This window comes from Schistocerca serialis, chromosome 9 (assembly GCF_023864345.2).
Source record: "Schistocerca serialis cubense isolate TAMUIC-IGC-003099 chromosome 9, iqSchSeri2.2, whole genome shotgun sequence".
Taxonomy (NCBI): Eukaryota; Metazoa; Arthropoda; class Insecta; order Orthoptera; family Acrididae; genus Schistocerca; species Schistocerca serialis.
In genome coordinates, this window is record NC_064646.1 from 84,073,745 (window position 1) to 84,092,908 (window position 19,164).

General features: G+C 42.4%; 1 protein-coding gene across 1 annotated transcript in view; it reads right to left on the reverse strand.

Annotated features, from left to right (window-relative positions):
* LOC126419350 (cuticle protein 19-like) overlaps positions 1 to 18,655 on the reverse strand; it is a 539,484-nt gene extending 520,829 nt beyond the window's left edge. The window contains exon 1 of the mRNA XM_050086535.1: positions 18,602 to 18,655. Within this exon, the coding sequence (XP_049942492.1) occupies positions 18,602 to 18,640 (39 nt within the window). The 5' untranslated portion in view covers positions 18,641 to 18,655. The remainder of the gene's footprint in view (positions 1 to 18,601) is intronic.
* Between the last annotated feature and the right edge of the window lie 509 nt (positions 18,656 to 19,164).

Below are 19,164 nucleotides of genomic sequence, written 5' to 3' on the forward strand. Positions count from 1 at the left end.
TCTGTAGTTCTTGTTGCTGGCAAAATTAAAAATTTCTCCGCCTCCCCTGCTACCGGTAGCAAGGTTGACGGGCAGGTTTCAGGGCTATGCATGTTACAATGCAGGGTCTCCCGCTTGACGAACTGATTGAACACCGCTGTGCATTCACAATGACCCTTTGCATCATGATAATGGCACTAGCAAAAGCTCAACATATTGCGGTTCGCATGAGTTTCTAAACGTTTAAAATATGTTGAATAAAGCACGATTTAAAATTCAATCGGTTTTTTGTTTTTCTACATTTCATAATTGGTATAGCCTTTGTTTGTTGCAATTTTTCAGACATAATAATAAATGACGACTAAAACTCGCCTGCTATTTTCAAGGCTGCAGAGCGACTCTTGGAGCGATTCTCCAAGAATAGACGCTTCAATAGAGTCCTACGCATCGGACCTCGTCTCCCGTCTGTCGTATGGAATTGTTTCTTCCGTATTCGAAGCTTGCTGCTACCGGATGGTAGGTCCGCAACCATTCAGTACTGACTACATTGGATAATTCTTTTTTTTTAATTGCGTCAGTCTTAGTTGCACAAATATGACATTCAGCTGCAGTGGTTACCGGCTTCAGGAGCCAGCGGACCCATTTTTAAACCATACACCTTGCTGTTAACCGCAATTATTCCTAAATTATGGTGCCAGAAAGCACACTAAAGTATATAGCGGGCAACAACTACCCCCACAGATCTTAGCCTATGGGTCCTTTGCTACTGACTGGTTGTCAGATCAATGAGGACACTTCTTGCCCGCTATATACTTTGCTGTGCTTTTTGGCACCATATTGTATGAATAATTTGCGGTTAATAGCAAGTTGTGTGGTCTAAAAATGGGAGCGAAGCCCGAAACCGTTAACCACTACAGCTGAATTTTATACCAGTGGCACTGAGACGGACGAAATGAAAAAATTATAATTATCCACTTTCCTCTGGAGTTATTTCTGCTTGAACTTAAGGAAAGACTGACGTTCATGAAATTCACCGAAATAGTCAGTTTTCAATTTCATTTTTATTTATTAGCAAGACTCATGTACAATTAGTTCCAAAACTTTGACTGATGAAATCGCACCGTAAGTGCCTGAAAAATAATTAAATGTGTGACGCGATCTTTATGCCACGCCCACTTTTCAAAGCAACACTTCAATATTTACATGCTCAGACAGATAACAACCCCAACATTCGCAAAGAGTGGCTTCCAGTTTGTATCCTGGATGTTGTCAAGGCCACTTACAGATTTCTGGCAGATCCTGAACTTCTGAAAATGTGTTTTCATGCCAAAAGGCACACTCCAGATGAGTCTCTAAATCCACTCATATGTAAACGATAGCCTCAAACCACATTTCCATCTGCTACAGGTGTCGTAATTGCAGCTTATGATGGGAACGTAGGGAGGATGAAGGTAATACAGAGAATGGGCTTTAAGATAGGAAATTTCACTCAAGACATGTAAATGTAGACTTAAAGTGCCTCTCTGTAGCTGAAAACTAGGTTTAAGACCTGGTGTAAGAAAGAAGGCAGAAAACAAAAAACTAGAAGAGAAGCCTTGAAGGGAAAAAGGAACCTACGTATAAATCTTGGGCTTCTTAAGAGTGACATAAGAATAAACGTTTGGTTGAACTCCAAATTGCATTTCATGAAGATCATGTTTTTTAAAGTTTATGTACCTTTTTCTCACAATGTACGAAGATTATAATTATGATATTTTGTATATTTATTTCTATAAACCCAATAAATGTTGTCTCAAGAGTAAATTTTGAATTTCTGAGTATAAGCTGAAATATGGGGCAAAGTGCTTCGAATTTTGGGTGAATTTTATATTATACTCACAGAATTATAATTAAAAGATTATTAAAATTTTCCTACTCGATATTTTTAAGAAACCTCACGAGAGGAGCTTAATATATCCAAATAGGTTAAACGGAGTAAAATTTGTAGAAATCTCCATGAATAGTTTCTGAGCAAGAGGTACATATATTTTCTTTTGAAGATAAACTTTTTTATGGAATTTAAAAATTTTAATACACATATTAAAACTAAAGCAATAGCAGCCATTGGTCGCAAAAAAGAAGCCTTTTGACCTATGTTTCGGCATTGCTACGAGTGCCTTCATCTGGAGTAAAACACTCAAACTGGCATGTCACGTATAAAACTAAATATCACGCGATAAAGATTTAGTCACAAAATTTTTGAAATAGAATACATAGAAAGCAAGCCACTATTGGCTGCTCAGTCGTGTCGAGCTACGGTGGCATCGGAGTCTGATGCAGTGTCGAAACCTAGGTCAAAATACTTTTTTGTAACCGAGGGATGCTATTGCTTTAATTTTATTTTGTAAACGGTCGCTGACCACACAGCCATATTCACAACTTAACAATAAATGTGCTAATTTCATGTAAAACATGGTACAAAATTTCAATGCTGTATCTTCAAAATTGAGGATTTGGTGCATCTTTTAAATAGCGTGTGTTTTTCATGAACGTCGCCCTTTAATCTCCAAATGTTGTGTGAATGTACCAGCCTAAGACCCGAGTGGCAACTGTTACGTGGTGCCAATTCTTATCCAGCTGCAGCATACAAATGCATCTTAATTTTTTTTAATGCTGGACATGCTTGTTGTAAAATATACCACCCTTGTATTATTCTTGGAACATAGCTGTTATACAAATAAATATGGTGCACATGAAATTTTATAGATGTCTTCATTTTGTTCTTTAGATGCTACACTATTAAGCTTTATGGTCTATTTATGTAAGTATCTTTACAAATTGCAAAATCAAACTTTCAAGACCGGAAATGTCACAATTAATAAAATGTTCCAGGCTATTACGACGTGATCGAGTGGATTTCACGTTTAAACCCAACGTTTCGTCCCCATCTGTGGAAGACATTTTCAAGGGGGATCGTACCTTCGAGTGTCCGATTTACATCCTGGCTCGCTAATGACTGCAACCAAATTCTGTTTACGCTTGCTTCCGCCCAGTGGCGTGACGTCACATATTTTGAAGACGGGAGTGCAATTGGCCTTTGTCGATTGCCTTAGTCCGCTGTTGCCATCATCCCAATGTGGAAGACTGGTACGCATCTTCTTCAACACCAGGATCCAAATGTCATTCAATTTCACTCGCTCATCCTTCCTACTGAAATTCTTGGGGTGTTTTACAATCTCTATGGCCTCTCTGTATAGCCTCTCATGGTATCCGCTTGTGGCTGCCGGTATGTGAGTCCTGTCAAAATGAATGTGGTGGTCTCGTGGCTGAAAAGCACGCTCCGCAACAGCTAATCTGTGAACTTCCCCCCTTCTGCAATTACTCTTGTGGTGCTCTAGTAATTTTTTTGCCCGTTGTTTCTGTAGTACCCACATACAACTTCTCACAGCTGCACCGGTTGGCGAGCATCGTTGACAAATTGTAGGTGATCCTGTATCTATCGGGTGCGTTTGTAGATTACCACGATGATCCGGTTTGTCAAGATGTTTTCCTACGCCGTCAGTAACGTCCTTAATGAAAGGCAGAAAAACTGTCGATTTCACAGGCCCTGTGCATCGCAACGATTTGGTCGCACCAGTCTTAACGTTCGTTTGTTTCAGCGGCCCAATGACATTTCTGAGCAGTGCGCTGGTGATATGTTTTAATTCCGCGTCAAGCAGCTCTGGTTCGCAGACTTTCCTAGCTCTATCCGCCAACGTGTTTATGATGCCTCGCTTTTGTTGTGCGTGGCGGTTCGAAACCGGTCTAGAACGGATTGTGTTTGTTGGTTTTCGGTAAACCGTGTGGCGTAAGCTACTATCTTTCTTGAAACCTAGCTCATATAGAAAAATTAATCTTCCGCCTGCTTCTTCCTTCAAGGTAAACTGAATCTTCGGATTGATTCCGTTGATGTTCGTGAAAACCACCCAGTTCGTCTATGCCATGACGCCACAAAATGAAGGTGTCATCCATCTTGTGACGTCACGTCACTGCACGGAAGCGCGTGGGAGTGGAATTTTGCTTCAGTCAGTAGTGACACACAGTGTGAATCGGACATTCTAAGAAGCTTCGATCTTCCCTGAAAATGTCCTCCGCAAATGGGGACGAAACGTTGGGTTTAAATGAGAAACCCATTAGACCACGGTGTAATAGCCCGGAACATTTTATTAACTGTGACCGTTACAAAGGTTTTGTACAACATTCAGTGTATACCGTCTATTATAATAGGCCGTTCTAGTGAGGCAGTATCACTTGCTTACGTAAGTTTTGCTATCGAGACACAGTTTATGTTATGACACGCTGATGAGCCCAAACATTATGACCACTGCCCACCGCAAGGTTGGTTGGTTAGTTGGTTGATTTGAGGAGAGGGGATCAAACAGCGAGGTCTTGGGTCCCATCGGTTTAGGGAAGAATGGGGAAGGAAGTCGGCCGTACCCTTCCAAAGGAACTATCCCGGCATTTGCCTGAAGAGTTTAGGGAAATCACGGAAATCCTAAATCAGGGCCGGCCGGTGTGGCCGAGCGGTTCTAGGCGCTTCAGTCTGGAACCGCGCTACCGCTACAGTCGCAGGTTCGAATCCTGCCTCGGGCATGGATGTGTGTGATGTCCTTAGGTTAGGTTAGGTTTAAGGAGTTCTAAGTTCTAGGGGACTGATGACCTTAGATGTTAAGTCCCATAGTGCTCAGAGCCATTTGAACCATTTTGAACCGAACCGGACGCGAGCTTGAACCGCCGCCGTGTCGAATGCGAATCCAGTGTGCTAACCACTGCACCATCTCGTTCGGTCCGCAAGGTTGAATGCCGCTAGGTGCCAGTGGGGGGGGGGGGGGGGGAGGCGGTGTGGTGAGGGGGAGGGGGCTGAGGCGGGGGGGGGGGCATTTGACACGATAAGGAAAGTAAGTAAGCGGAGCAGAAGCTAATGGGGGATCGTTCTGGCGACGGTACGGGTCGTAAATGGGGAAATCTACTGTCGCAAGCGACTTTAACAAGGGACAGATTGTTACGACCCGGCGCCTTGGCAACGTGCGCCTCGCAGACGGCGATGTCGTCGAAGGACGGAGAAACCGCGGCTGGGCAACAAGGTCTTGGACGTCTACGCCTCACCACAGAATGTGGAGGTCGGAGGCTCTGTAAAGCAAGACAGGCGGCGATCTGCTGCATATCTGACGACAGAGCACAGTGCTGCAGTAGGCACAAGTGTAAGTGTTTTGGGGCAAACCGCGTAGTGCTCATTGTAGAGCGTGGGGCTCCGTAGCGGAAGACCTTTACGTGCTCCCAAATTGGCCCAACGCCGTAGTCAGTTACGGTTGCCGCGGTATAATCGCGCCTGCATCAATTCAAACCTGAACTTCCTGGCACATTAAAACTGTGTGCAGGACCGAGACTCGAACTCGGGACCTTTGCCTTTCAATGGCAAGTGCTCTGCCCACTGAGCTACCCAAGCACGACTCACGCCCCGTCCTCAGAGCTTTACTTCTGGCAGTGCCTCGTCTCCTACCTTCCAAACTTCACAGAAGCTCTTCTACGAGCCTGGGTCGTGAGTCGTGTTTGGGTAGCTCAGATGGTAGAGCACTTTCCCGCGAATGGCGAAGGTCCCGAGTTCGAGTCTCCCTCCGGCACACAGTTTTAATCTGTCAGGAAGTTTCATTTCAGCGCACACTGCGCTGCAGAGTGAAAATCTCATTCTGGAACCAATTCAATTACGTCGCCCGGTAGGGTGAATCGCGTCCCGTTTACACCAGGGGAACGGTCGTGCCTCGATACGGACTGCTGCTCGAAACATGCAGAGCACCACGAACGCAGGTGGGTCAAGCATGTATTATGTTATGGAAGACTTCCGCCCGGGTTGTCATGGGACCTGTGATAGTAATCGAAGGCGCCATGACGGCTGTGGGCTGCGTAAACATTACTGCAGACCACCTAGGACCGTTCTCACTTTTTCTATCCCGAAGGTGATGGCATCTTCAGACAGAATAACTGTCCGTGTCAAAAGGCCACAATCGTGCTACAGTAGTTTGAGAAACGTGACAGTGAACTCACGTAAGTATCTTGATCTCCAAATTGCCCTGATCTGAACCCGATGGAACACGTATGGTACATGTAATATCCACGACACTATGTTCTAGCCACACTATGTTAAAATGAACTAAGTGTACATACTTTAACAAATATTATCGATACTATGTATAAAAAAGACTGTATCGTGTAAAAATGACTTTAATTATTTCATAATTTCTGTAATAATTTAATTTCTGTGTGAATTAAAACTATTATCAGAGAACTACATTCATAGACAACAATTATATTCTTTTTTTGTTATCTGTGATAACTGTGTTTCAGTTGTTCTTCCTGTGCTAAACCGATGAACTGTTCGGACTGAGTCGTGTGAGGTCTGTAAAGAGAAAACCTGTAACTGTATTGTTAATTGTTATTTGAAAAATAGAGTCGCTATTGTATAGACGTGGATTTGTATTTAATTCAGTTGCAATCCAATTTAATTAATGTCTTTAAGTGTTAATTTTTTGCTCCGCAAGTAGGAGCGCAGACATTAGCGCTAGTAACTTAACAGCGGAGTTTACTGTTAGCTGGCATAAAAAATATGAAACATTTTTCATTGAGAATAACTTTAAATGATAAAGGATAGAGAACAAAAGGCTTAAAGACTTTTTTCTGAATATATTAACTTGATATAAAAGGAATCGAGAATGACAGTAGACAAATTGAAGATCGTCTGTCTGCCGCCATCTTAGCAAAAATATCTCCGCGGCAGCTTTGAATCGAGAATTTTTAAAAACATGAATGTTGTTAGATATAAATGAATGGAAATAAATGTGCACCGGTGGTCCCTAATCTACTTTAAAAGACAGAATTCAACTCAGATTGACTCTTTAAAAATAGTGCTCACAGCACGTTACGTAATATCAATTTCTTATTTGCTGATGTATGAAGCCTAATTATTTCGGACGATTTACATGAAATATTTTAATAGGAGACATACGTCAGTGTTATGCGCGGGTAGTATTTTGTGACTAAATGTTCCCTTTGCTAGAGAAAAGTGCTTCCATTTTAAGTAACAGTTGTGTAAAATCTGATAAATGATATGCAATTTAGTGCCGCCACTCACACGCCTTTACAGGCAACATTTCTACACAACGTCAAGCGGAGATATCTTTAGCAGAGTGACAAATATTAGCCGGGATAATCATTTTTGAGATCAAACGAATTGTTGCGCTGACAATAGGTAACTGGATTTATATACACTCCTGGAAATTGAAATAAGAACACCGTGAATTCATTGTCCCAGGAAGGGGAAACTTTATTGACACATTCCTGGGGTCAGATACATCACATGATCACACTGACAGAACCACAGGCACATAGACACAGGCAACAGAGCATGCACAATGTCGGCACTAGTACAGTGTATATCCACCTTTCGCAGCAATGCAGGCTGCTATTCTCCCATGGAGACGATCGTAGAGATGCTGGATGTAGTCCTGTGGAACGGCTTGCCATGCCATTTCCACCTGGCGCCTCAGTTGGACCAGCGTTCGTGCTGGACGTGCAGACCGCGTGAGACGACGCTTCATCCAGTCCCAAACATGCTCAATGGGGGACAGATCCGGAGATCTTGCTGGCCAGGGTAGTTGACTTACACCTTCTAGAGCACGTTGGGTGGCACGGGATACATGCGGACGTGCATTGCCCTGTTGGAACAGCAAGTTCCCTTGCCGGTCTAGGAATGGTAGAACGATGGGTTCGATGACGGTTTGGATGTACCGTGCACTATTCAGTGTCCCCTCGACGATCACCAGTGGTGTACGGCCAGTGTAGGAGATTGCTCCCCACACCATGATGCCGGGTGTTGGCCCTGTGTGCCTCGGTCGTATGCAGTCCTGATTGTGGCGCTCACCTGCACGGCGCCAAACACGCATACGACCATCATTGGCACCAAGGCAGAAGCGACTCTCATCGCTGAAGACGACACGTCTCCATTCGTCCCTCCATTCACGCCTGTCGCGACACCACTGGAGGCGGGCTGCACGATGTTGCGGCGTGAGCGGAAGACGGCCTAACGGTGTGCGGGACCGTAGCCCAGCTTCATGGAGACGGTTGCGAATGGTCCTCGCCGATACCCCAGGAGCAACAGTGTCCCTAATTTGCTGGGAAGTGGCGGTGCGGTCCCCTACGGCACTGCGTAGGATCCTACGGTCTTGGCGTGCATCCGTGCGTCGCTGCGGTCCGGTCCCAGGTCGACGGTGCACCTTCCTCCGACCACTGGCGACAACATCGATGTACTGTGGAGACCTCACGCCCCACGTGTTGAGCAATTCGGCGGTACGTCCACCCGGCCTCCCGCATGCCCACTATACGCCCTCGCTCAAAGTCCGTCAACTGCACATACGGTTCACGTCCACGCTGTCGCGGCATGCTACCAGTGTTAAAGACTGCGATGGAGCTCCGTATGCCGTATGCCACGGCAAACTGGCTGACACTGACGGCGGCGGTGCACAAATGCTGCGCAGCTAGCGCCATTCGACGGCCAACACCGCGGTTCCTGGTGTGTCCGCTGTGCCGTGCGTGTGATCATTGCTTGTACAGCCCTCTCGCAGTGTCCGGAGCAAGTATGGTGGGTCTGACACACCGGTGTCAATGTGTTCTTTTTTCCATTTCCAGGAGTGTATATTTTTTTGATCTATCTGAAATATCATTTATAAGTAATTAAAGTCACGAAATACTATAAACGGTTCCGCCACATGCACTACCGGGTGCTAGCTCCGTGGCCGCAGAAGCAACGGCCTATAGCTTACGGGAACTGCGTGACCTGTGCCGATACATCTGGTGCGACATACCTCCAGTGACGTAGCAAGGACTTTTCGAAGCCCTACCGCGCAGAATAGTTGCTGTATTGCGTTCGAAAAGTTGACCAGCACTTAAGTAAACGAATCAAATGTATTGGCTAATCAGCTATTTGTCAATTTCACAGTATTTGTACACTTCCTGAATCAAGATGTTGTGTTAATGGATGGACCACAAGATGATATTACTAAGGAAAATAGTCGTTGAATAAACATATTTCCGCTTCTCTGTCTTTCTTAAGGTATGTTTACAGATGTTTTACAAACAAAATGTATAAAATAGCAGTATCAAAAATTCATTGTTCAGACATTTGCTTTCAAGTGTTTACCCATAAAATGTTTAGCTGTCAATAATTCCAGGAAACAAAACTTCTACAGATACATTAATTTCTTCGTTTCTTCAGTCACAGTTTCCTAAAACATTATCAGCTACAGAGCCCAATAAAAGTGTTTAAAAAAAATCAAAATTTTGTGTGTGGCATTTGTGCCTTTCCAGAACATACAATTGCTGTTGCAAGGGTAAGTGTATGCTCTGCAGTAAAAGTGGCAAAGATCGTGTTTTCCACCGTAATTCATTTCTACACAAAGGTTCGTACGTCCTTGTAGAACAGTGCATTAGATGCTGAGTTTACCACATCGAATCCAAAGAGTATACTGAGATCTCTTCAGCTCTCGTGATTTTACCCCTGCTGCGCGGAATCTCCTTGTCTCCTTAGACAGCAGTGAATCCTCTTGCCGGCCGAAGAGGCCGTGCGGTTCTAGGCGCTGCAGTCTGGAACCGCGAGACCGCTACGGTCGCAGGTTCGAATCCTGCCTCGGACATGGATGTGTGTGATGTCCTTAGGTTAGTTAGGTTTAATTAGTTCTAAGTTCTAGGGGACTAATGATCTCAGAAGTTGAGTCCCATAGTGCTCGAGCCATTTTTGAATCCTCTCTTCCCTGCTGAAACTCGTCTCTCAACGTTACACTATCTACGTTCTTTACAAATTTTGTTCCCTCCAAACATTTTACTCTTTCTGTAACCGAAAATGCACCAGTGGATTCAAAACAGGGTTTTATCTGTAAAGTGAAGATATTTTTATTGGTGACTAAAGATAGTGTATTGAATAACAGTACCTCAGTATTTACTTCATTTGCGTACCAATTATAATAGCTATTAGGAATAGTATGTTTTTAGGTTGGTTAGTATCTCCAAGTACATGTGGCAAGAGCAAGCCATTAATACTTATTTTCCCGTGGACACAGGTCGGGTACTGAGGTGTAGACGCTTGGACGCAAAACGGCTAGTCTATACTGACGGGCGTAGTCCACTTAATAGTGTAGTTAGAAAACATCAGGAAGTAATTTATGTAACGTGTTTGCGGGAAGACTGTTAGACACAGAGACAAAATAAATAGCATACTGAAGTGGATCAATATTGAGGTACCAGTGGTCTTACACCACTAACAACCCTGTATGTTACTGAGACTGTTGCGAAAGAAAACTTCTCTGAGGCCATGTAGAGATCGGAAACTCATTATAATTGCATTGTGTCAATTGTCTGTTAATTCTAATAACTATATAAACAGGCTAAAGTGAAACGAATTTCGTTTTATTGCCTCAGTCTGGTTTCTAATGAGCCGCATCAAGTAAACGAACAACACGTCACACCATGCGCAGTTCACCAAAGTTTTCCACATCACACAGTCATATATCTGACACAATGGACTCACAATCCCATAGAAATGTCACACTTCTGAAAAGCTTCCAACTATCCAAGTGTTGAACTTATGGTTCAAATGGTTCAAATGGCTCTGAGCACTATGGAACTTAGAACTACCTAAACCTAACTAACCTAAGGACATCACACACATCCATGCCCGAGGCAGGATTCGAACCTGCGACCGTAGCGGTCGCGCGGTTCCAAACTGAGACACCTAGAACCGCTCGGCCACACCGGCCGACTTGAACTTATGACAGATAAAATTGTTCTAACCACTGGCGACGAGGCATTTACGCAAAATATGTTACAACAGTTGCGGTTAACATGGAAATACAAAGTCTTACGCGTTATTAGGTGTAGGTTACGGAGATCATCGAATTGTAAAAGTAATCGGTTGCGTGTTGCTAATCATCAGATTTCCGATGTAACAGAAAAAAAAAATGTGTGAGTCGTTTCTGAACATTATACAACACTCATCCAGTGCGGGTGTATTTCCTAGTTTTGTCTTACCCGTTCTGCTCCTAGTTACGTAAAGTATTGTGTAACATTGCGAAGCACCGTGAATTTAATAAAGAAATGCACTCGGCCTTTCTGGGCTATAATAAGGCTTTTGATTACCGTGTAAATAACAGCGTTCTGTAGATAATAACGTAAGATAACGAAATACCTCATCTTAAATCTAATGTTACATCTCTAAATGATGTAACAACAGTAATACTAAATTCATGAAAAAGAAGAACCTAAGAAAATACATACATAGTGACATATATGTACTGTCTCTTTATGAAGTAATACGCTAATGAAAAAGGAACCTTCCGAAGGTCATACACATAAACAATTTTTTGCGCAACTAAGACTTGACGTCGCTCCCGATAAAATTATGAGTCAAAAAACATGTTTATGATTTTCAGAGATGCCGTGTTTCTGCTACGTGGGCTATATCAGCAATATATTTTTTGAAAATACATACTAGGACAGTTGCTGGAAAATATTCATTGAGAACTAAGCCACTGACTGAGAGTTACACGTTTGTATAGCTATACTATTTCAGTTCTCTACCCTTCGGTATCACGCATATAACATTATTTTCTGTGCCTTCAGTTTTTCCCTGCCACCTTAGTACCTGACAATAACGACCAATCACTCGCCCGTATTTGGAACTTATTTTCTTGTAAATTCGGCGGCTGAATGGGATATGGGCATGTTTTTGTAGGATGAAAATATTCGCCTGATACGATTGACACTGTATCTCGTTATCGAACAATGCAAGAACCTACTCTGCCGTCACATGCAACCCATTTCCACTTACAGCATCTCCAAAGCACTCTGCAACTGAAGATATAGCATAAGTACAATTTGTTTTAGTTAGCATGTTACAGAAAGTGTCTCAAAGACATTCGTACTTCCTTTCACTCAGTTTTCAAACAAACAGAGCTGAACAGCACTAGAAATGAAGACGATTTTGCATTCAGAACAAGAAAGGAAAGCGGCAGAGAAATATCAGTAATAAGGTAGCAGTTCTGTATGCGATGATAATCATTTAGTAAACGGTTGACAGTTTGCCAAATACGGAGATCGACGAAATTCAGAGCTATAGTTCGCAAATGCAAGAAAAGTTACACAAGTGGAACAAATCCAGTCTTCCTTTTCTGCTTTATCGAAAAACACTCAGCCTCGAAAACGAACGCATTTGACTTCATTATTTTCTGCGCACTCGTTTCGATTACTGATCTGTTAACATACCGCCAGTAATATATACGTCAGTAGGATCAGGTGATAAATACACCGTGTTCCAAACATATAGGGTCAACATTAGGAACTAATAGTCGTAAATGAACATTTTGTGTTTTTTTGACAAAAAACTTACACATTAAAGCAAAATCAGAAGCCCTTCGTATTCAGGGGCCCCCTTGTCATCGAATTTATCTCATCGAGAACGTCAACGTCATCCCCTCTCGTTCTTCGGGACTTCATTAGATGTTATTTCAATTGCTCACGAAATTAATTTTACTGACGTATCTAAGCGAAATCTGCATTTGCTTCCTGCGAAAACTGGTACGCGTTTTGGTGCAGTTATTGTTTCTCACCACATTGGTCCCGACATCATTATTAAATCTATAATTTTATAGTGAGTTGCAACTACCGCGTCAACAAAGAAATGTGGCACAGAATTTTAATTAGTCTAAAACGTTGTTTTAATGTACTGTCTAATATGTGATACTTAAGTTTTCAATATCAGCTGCAGCGTTTGTTCCCTTTTGCATTTTATCTGTATAAACTTGTCGAGCACAACAGTTTAGTTTTCCTCGCCATAAAATATGGTGCTGGTTACTTGACTGCTAATTATCAGGCAGTATCCATTATTGTCCTGTTAATTTCTGTACTTTTTTTTTCAGTCATGAATTAGCTAAGGATTTTTCTTGGCCTACAACCTCTCAAAAGTAATCATGCTTCGCTACCGTTAATGGAGACTGCATCTCTTGGTGTCTGCGAGAAACTGTGTTTTCAATAACACGGTGCGCCCATTCTACGCAATTGTTGCCCGTATGCCCTTAACAACAATTAACACCCTCACTGTTGAATCAGGTGGAGAAGTCTCGCCCAACGGCCAGCGCTATTGCCAGGTCTCATTCCTTTGGATTTTTTCCTGTGAGACAACATGAAACTGTTGGTGTATGAAGCGCCAGTGTAAATTGAATAGGAAGAAGATGGTGGGACCCTAACCGCACGTCTCACGCTACGATACACAACCGCGATTTTTGAGAGGTCATTGCTAGGTTTTATGCTTCGTTGTAACGCACCCTTTCAGATAAACGATCGCCATTTGCAACAGCTTACTATGCGTTTAAGGTATTGACACCAATTATAAGTTGTTTATGTCAATCAAAAACAGTGAAACACTTTCCTTATGTCCGCAGTTATTATTTACTTAATGACGTCCGGTTTTCGACAGCTTAGTTCACCGTCAGTTGACAACTGAATGTCGCAACTACAAACAAAACCACATAAAATTACACAGATATTACTGAGACAGACACAGAGTGTTTACAAGGGAAATTACTACATTTTATAGTGACAAAGAAAATAGGTACATTAAATAATTAGCACTACAGTTGGTTTTATTAATATAACGCAACATTTGGAGAACTGAAAATTTAACATAGGGAGAAAAGTAGATTGTGCTTGGTGATTCAAAACCAAGCTAGCATTCTGTGAGATACGTCTATCGATTTCAAGTGTTTCCAAATTTATCTTCCCGCTCTTCTTAACAATGTACATCGAATCGGTAGGTCTGTGTTAAAAGATTGTTGGCAAAGATGGAAACTGTCTTCTCTAGTTGTGACAACGTAATGGTATATCTGCCATTATTCAGTTGTCTCGGAATTCTAAATATGTCATCCCTGTACAAATACTGCATCATGGAAATTGTCGTTGATAATACTGTCTCGTTCAGAAGAAACTGCAACGTTCATTCGGCGAACACAAGACGGAAAAGTTGGATGACTTTTCCTAAAGCATTGCACAGAATGACGTGAACTGCCCAGCAGATTTCAACTTCAACAGACTTCCAGGAGAACTGAAAAAAGTTGAGATTCAAATCTAAGTTGAATGGTTTCCTTGTGGAGCACATCTACTGCATACAAAAATACCTTGCACTAGTTGATAACAATGCCGTAATGTTTTATTAATTCGTATACCTTCCCGTAGTTTTTTCGTGTTTCATAAATACTTTTGTTTGCAAATTTTTAATGAACATTCTGTCAACTATATACCGCTTGGTTGTATGACTAACTTGCTACGGTTCGCATGATTCCATGGAACTTCATAAATACATAAATATTCGTTCCCTGAACAGTGGTTCCTTATCTCATACTACGCACTTTAAATGCTCTGCTGTATGCATGATTTTGGCACTAGCGGTTTCGGTACATGTGCAGCAAACAGTGCAACATATCTTACGCAGCATCACCTCTGCTTCTGCCTATGATAGTGTCGTTTATATTCCAAGGTTGTCTGTGATCCGTGGAGAATTTGCCGTTTTCTAGCTCGTCTCCTTTCTGAAAATAGCGATTATTTAGACATATAACGAACTTGTACCCAAATCATCTGTACCATAAGACTCAGTACTCTTAAAGTAGCAGGACATGGGTCGTCTTCTCAATCACCGAATAGCCGTCATTGATAGGACGAATGGGCTCTTTCTGAATTACTAAAGAAACTAGAACTCTGTGAATGATCGAACATACAGCCACCTACCTCATTCAGAACCGAATGCTAGATTCTTGGAAGAATCGTCCCATATTCGAGGGGAATATTATCGAATTGCGGGGGATGCCAGTCACGGGAAAACATTTGGCAACATGGTGCATATTGTGATCAAGGAACCACCGAAAGTGCTCTCATTCACTCCTTTTACCAGATAATAGACACATTGTGAAGAAAAAAACCACAGACCAGTCTCTTAAATTATTATAGCTCTTTCGTGTAAGTAATATAGTTGTGTGCGAAGAAATACCGGGAGTCAAGCAAGATAAAACTGTTCATAAGGCAACAACTTCCACACAGTCGCTAAATTTCCCGTTCTGGTGCTTTAGTGTTCTGGTATCGTGAATTACAGATGCGTATATATATGACTTATGTTTTCCTTGTCTTAAGCTGATGGACCCATGAAAAGTGCGCCTTGGTCAAATGATATCCAGCGAACATATGAAAATAAAATTATTATACATGGATAGTCAGAACTGATGCCTGCATGATAATAACTGTTCCGTTTCCTCGCGTCATGCATTACAGAACATTTATTGTCCTTACATCGCCTGTGGTCACATTTCTTCTCTGTCATAGTAAGACACATTCACACATGTGTGTTACAGACAGTCTAATGGTAGTTAATCAATATTAGCCATCTTGCTCACCGGAAAATGAGACGGGAAGATGCAGACCTATGCGATAAATTATAGATCTTGGCTCCTTAACTTTGTCATTGGAGTTCATTTCGCCTCTACTAATTCACCGGATGAAGGTATGCCCGTTTCTCGACCTGGAATCCATCTCGAATTATCCGTCGCTCTCGACTAAACGTGTAGTTTGATTCGAAGCGGGAAGGATATGATGTATCACTCCATGTCTCAACTCGTAGAAAATTATGGCAGGTTAGTGGTGCATCATATATGCATTTTAAATTGATTTCCCTAACTGCAAACTATGTATCCCGTGCCTGTGTGCACGAAATAATGAAGTACTTGTATATCCACTCAAGTAGGCGAACTTTCGGACACAAGAAACGCAAACAGAAGTTAAAGGCGTACTCTGTTTTCGACAACATATACCAGAATTTGCTAAATATTGTGAAAATTTGCGACGTGTGCTAAAAGATAGTTTCTATTAGTCAACAGAAGGGGGTAATGGACAACACGAAACAAATCAGAGTTGCTAGTTGCTACTGATTTGTATACGGATCTTTGACAGGGCGTAACGTCAAGTCTACGTTAGTTATGGTTGTATTTGAAATATTTAGAAAAGTAGTAAAGCTGTGTTCATTGAGAAAAATAACCTATTGAATAAGCAGCATAGAAACATTTCAGTAAAAAAAAACACAGAATATGTCAACAAAATATTCACGTCTAAATTATTGGAGATGATGCTGAAAAAAGCTGGAACAAAGCATTTTTGACATCAGTGCAACGACTCATCGACCACGTCATGTCAGAATTACAGAGAGTATATTGAGAAAATTCAACTAACTGTTCACATTCTTAGTTGTAGAATTAGCGTGATTCACTCGTACCCTGAGGGATAGCTTGATCAATACTCAGATGGTTCGATTTGATGTTGCAATGCCTGAGAATGTATTCGCGCAGTGCAATCAATTCGCAATTGCCGATGAAGCGACATGTGACGTAAAATTGCTCGAATCCTATGTAGAAAGCTGAAGAGACACATTGATCAAGTCCATCGCTTACCAGGCACACTATTAGATACACTTGAAAATGTATACATGTTGTAGAATTGAGCTTACCAATTATACAAGTCTTGTCCGTTTCAATTGTTCTTGAGATATTTCTAAGAGTATTATTTCCTGTCTGGCTAAAATAAAAGTCGCAATGACTGTATGAGATTTCGATACATGTCGCATGGATTGAACTGAATTTTCCGACTTTCAGGGTTTAGACTAGTAAAAACTGTAGTTATCATCATTCAACTGAATTAATTTTATTGATCTGAGCTGCATCCAGGTAATGCGGATAAAATCATGAAGATACACTGACACGAAATTATATCAGCGAAGTATCTCTCAGGAAAGCTGAATTCTGGTGTAACGAACATGTCGTGGCAAATGAAAATTTGTGCGTTCTGGACTCGGATTTCCCGGTCTCCTAATTTTTTTTCCAGAATTCGCCTTCCTGTAAGTGGCTTCTTCTGCGTTACATCATGTAAATCGAGTTATCTCAGTTACAGGGATCCGTTTTCTTTTGGATGTGAAATTAATGAAGTAGTAATGCAGTTTAAGACGCCTTCTGTGGAACAGAGTAAATAAAAAATATTAAAAAAACGGGCATCGTCAGAATTGCAGTAAGCTTCATCTATTTCCGTCATTTAATCTCACTGATGCGAAAATATGCAGTCATTATTCCGTCGCGAATTTAACAGATGTTGAAAGTTTATAATATTCCATGGGTGATCTTGTTGAGAAAGGGATATTGCTAGGAAATTTTGGCACAATTTTCTGAAATTTGACGATTAAAATTCTTCTCGGTACTGTACCGCGTCATTATATAAAATACTTTAATTACAGAGTTAATTTAATTATAGAGTTAAAACCAACGTTTCGACCGCATTACAACAGCCTTTATCAGGACAATACTGATTTTGGTGGAAGAAAGGTGGCTCTATTTATTGCAGACATTCGGAGTCAATAGATCATATTTTCAAAAGATATTGCGTATTGATACCGATGTTCTGCAGTAAAGAGAGCCACCTTTCCGCCACCAAAACCAGTATCGTCCTGATGAAGGCTGTTGTAATACGGTCGAAATGTTGGTTTTATCTCTATAATAAGAAAGGTGGCTCTATTTATTGCAGACATTCGGAGTCAATAGATCATATTTTCAAAAGATATTGCGTATTGATACCGATGTTCTGCAGTAAAGAGAGCCACCTTTCCGCCACCAAAACCAGTATCGTCCTGATGAAGGCTGTTGTAATACGGTCGAAATGTTGGTTTTATCTCTATAATTAAAATGTTTTATACAATGACGCGGTACAGCACCTAGAAGAATTTTAATCTTCATGACACTGGCCGCGAAAGCCTACTTGTTATTCCTGAGATTTCTTTCCTGGTTACAATCTTTATGTTTCTCTGTATCATGCATAATGTATTCTGATAATAACGTTATTGTGCTATACATACTCTTACTGTTAATGTAGGAAGTGTAGATACTATACTTGGATTTACGGGGTCCATTAGGCTATCCCAGCTGGCGTCTTGGGTGAACTTTCATTGTTGTCGGAAGTAAGAGAAGTAATACCAATGAAAATTAAAGTTAGAATCAGGACTGGAGACGTGTTCAGACTGCCTAATGGGTCACTACGTGTTGTATAGGCTTATTCGGTTTATTTGACTACACGAGAATGCCATCACTGGACAAGATAAACAAAGCAGTACGTGTTTCTGCCCCACCACCAAACTAGACATCGGTTGTTTGGAGTAGAAGACATCCGCAATTACGTACACCAGTGAAGAGTATTATGTTACACAACACGAAACTTCTAGAGGACGAACTTGTTTGTATTAAGCTCGGGAGGAAGACCAGTAATCAGTCGATTACAAACAGATGTGACACTGGTGGTCAACAACGTCAGAGAGGTCCTGAAGCAGAACGGCGACATTTTTTGAGGATTCGCCACGGTCCGAGACGTGAACCACGTGTCTGGAATCATCCTCCAGTGGCAGGCCATGCCCGACTCTCGCTGCTCGCCGGCCACCTGTTGGAGAGTTTTGCTGGAGCCCGCCACCGGCTGCGCTGGCTGCGGTACTCACGAGGAGTGCGGCGGCGGCGGCGGCTGCGGCTGGATGCATGATGTTGCCGGCGGGCAGGTCGGCGTCGCACTGAGCGCGCGGAGAGAGGGACGGCCGTCCCAAGGAGAGGCCGCGCACCGCCGGCTGCGCTTCTCCACCGCGGCTGCCGGCCGGGAGGGGGCCCAAGTGTAGCGCTCGCGTAACGACGCCGCGGACGGGGATGCGACTCACACACGTCGCCGACATCGCACTTGTCACTCAGCACGGTCATCGACACTGCCAGCCACTAAACCTCCAGGGTAGTATCAAACTACACTACTGGCCATCAAAATTGCTACACCACCAAGATGACGTGCAATAGACGCGAAATTTAACCGACAGGAAGAAGATGCTGTGATATGCAAATGATTAGCTTTTCAGAGCATTCACACAAGGTTGGCGCCGATGGCGACACCTACAAAGTGCTGACACGACAACCGATTTCTCATATACAAACAGCAGTTGACCGGCGTTGCCTGGTCAAACGTTGTTGTGATGCCTCGTGTAAGGAGGAGAAATGCGTAGCATCACGTTTCCGACTTTGA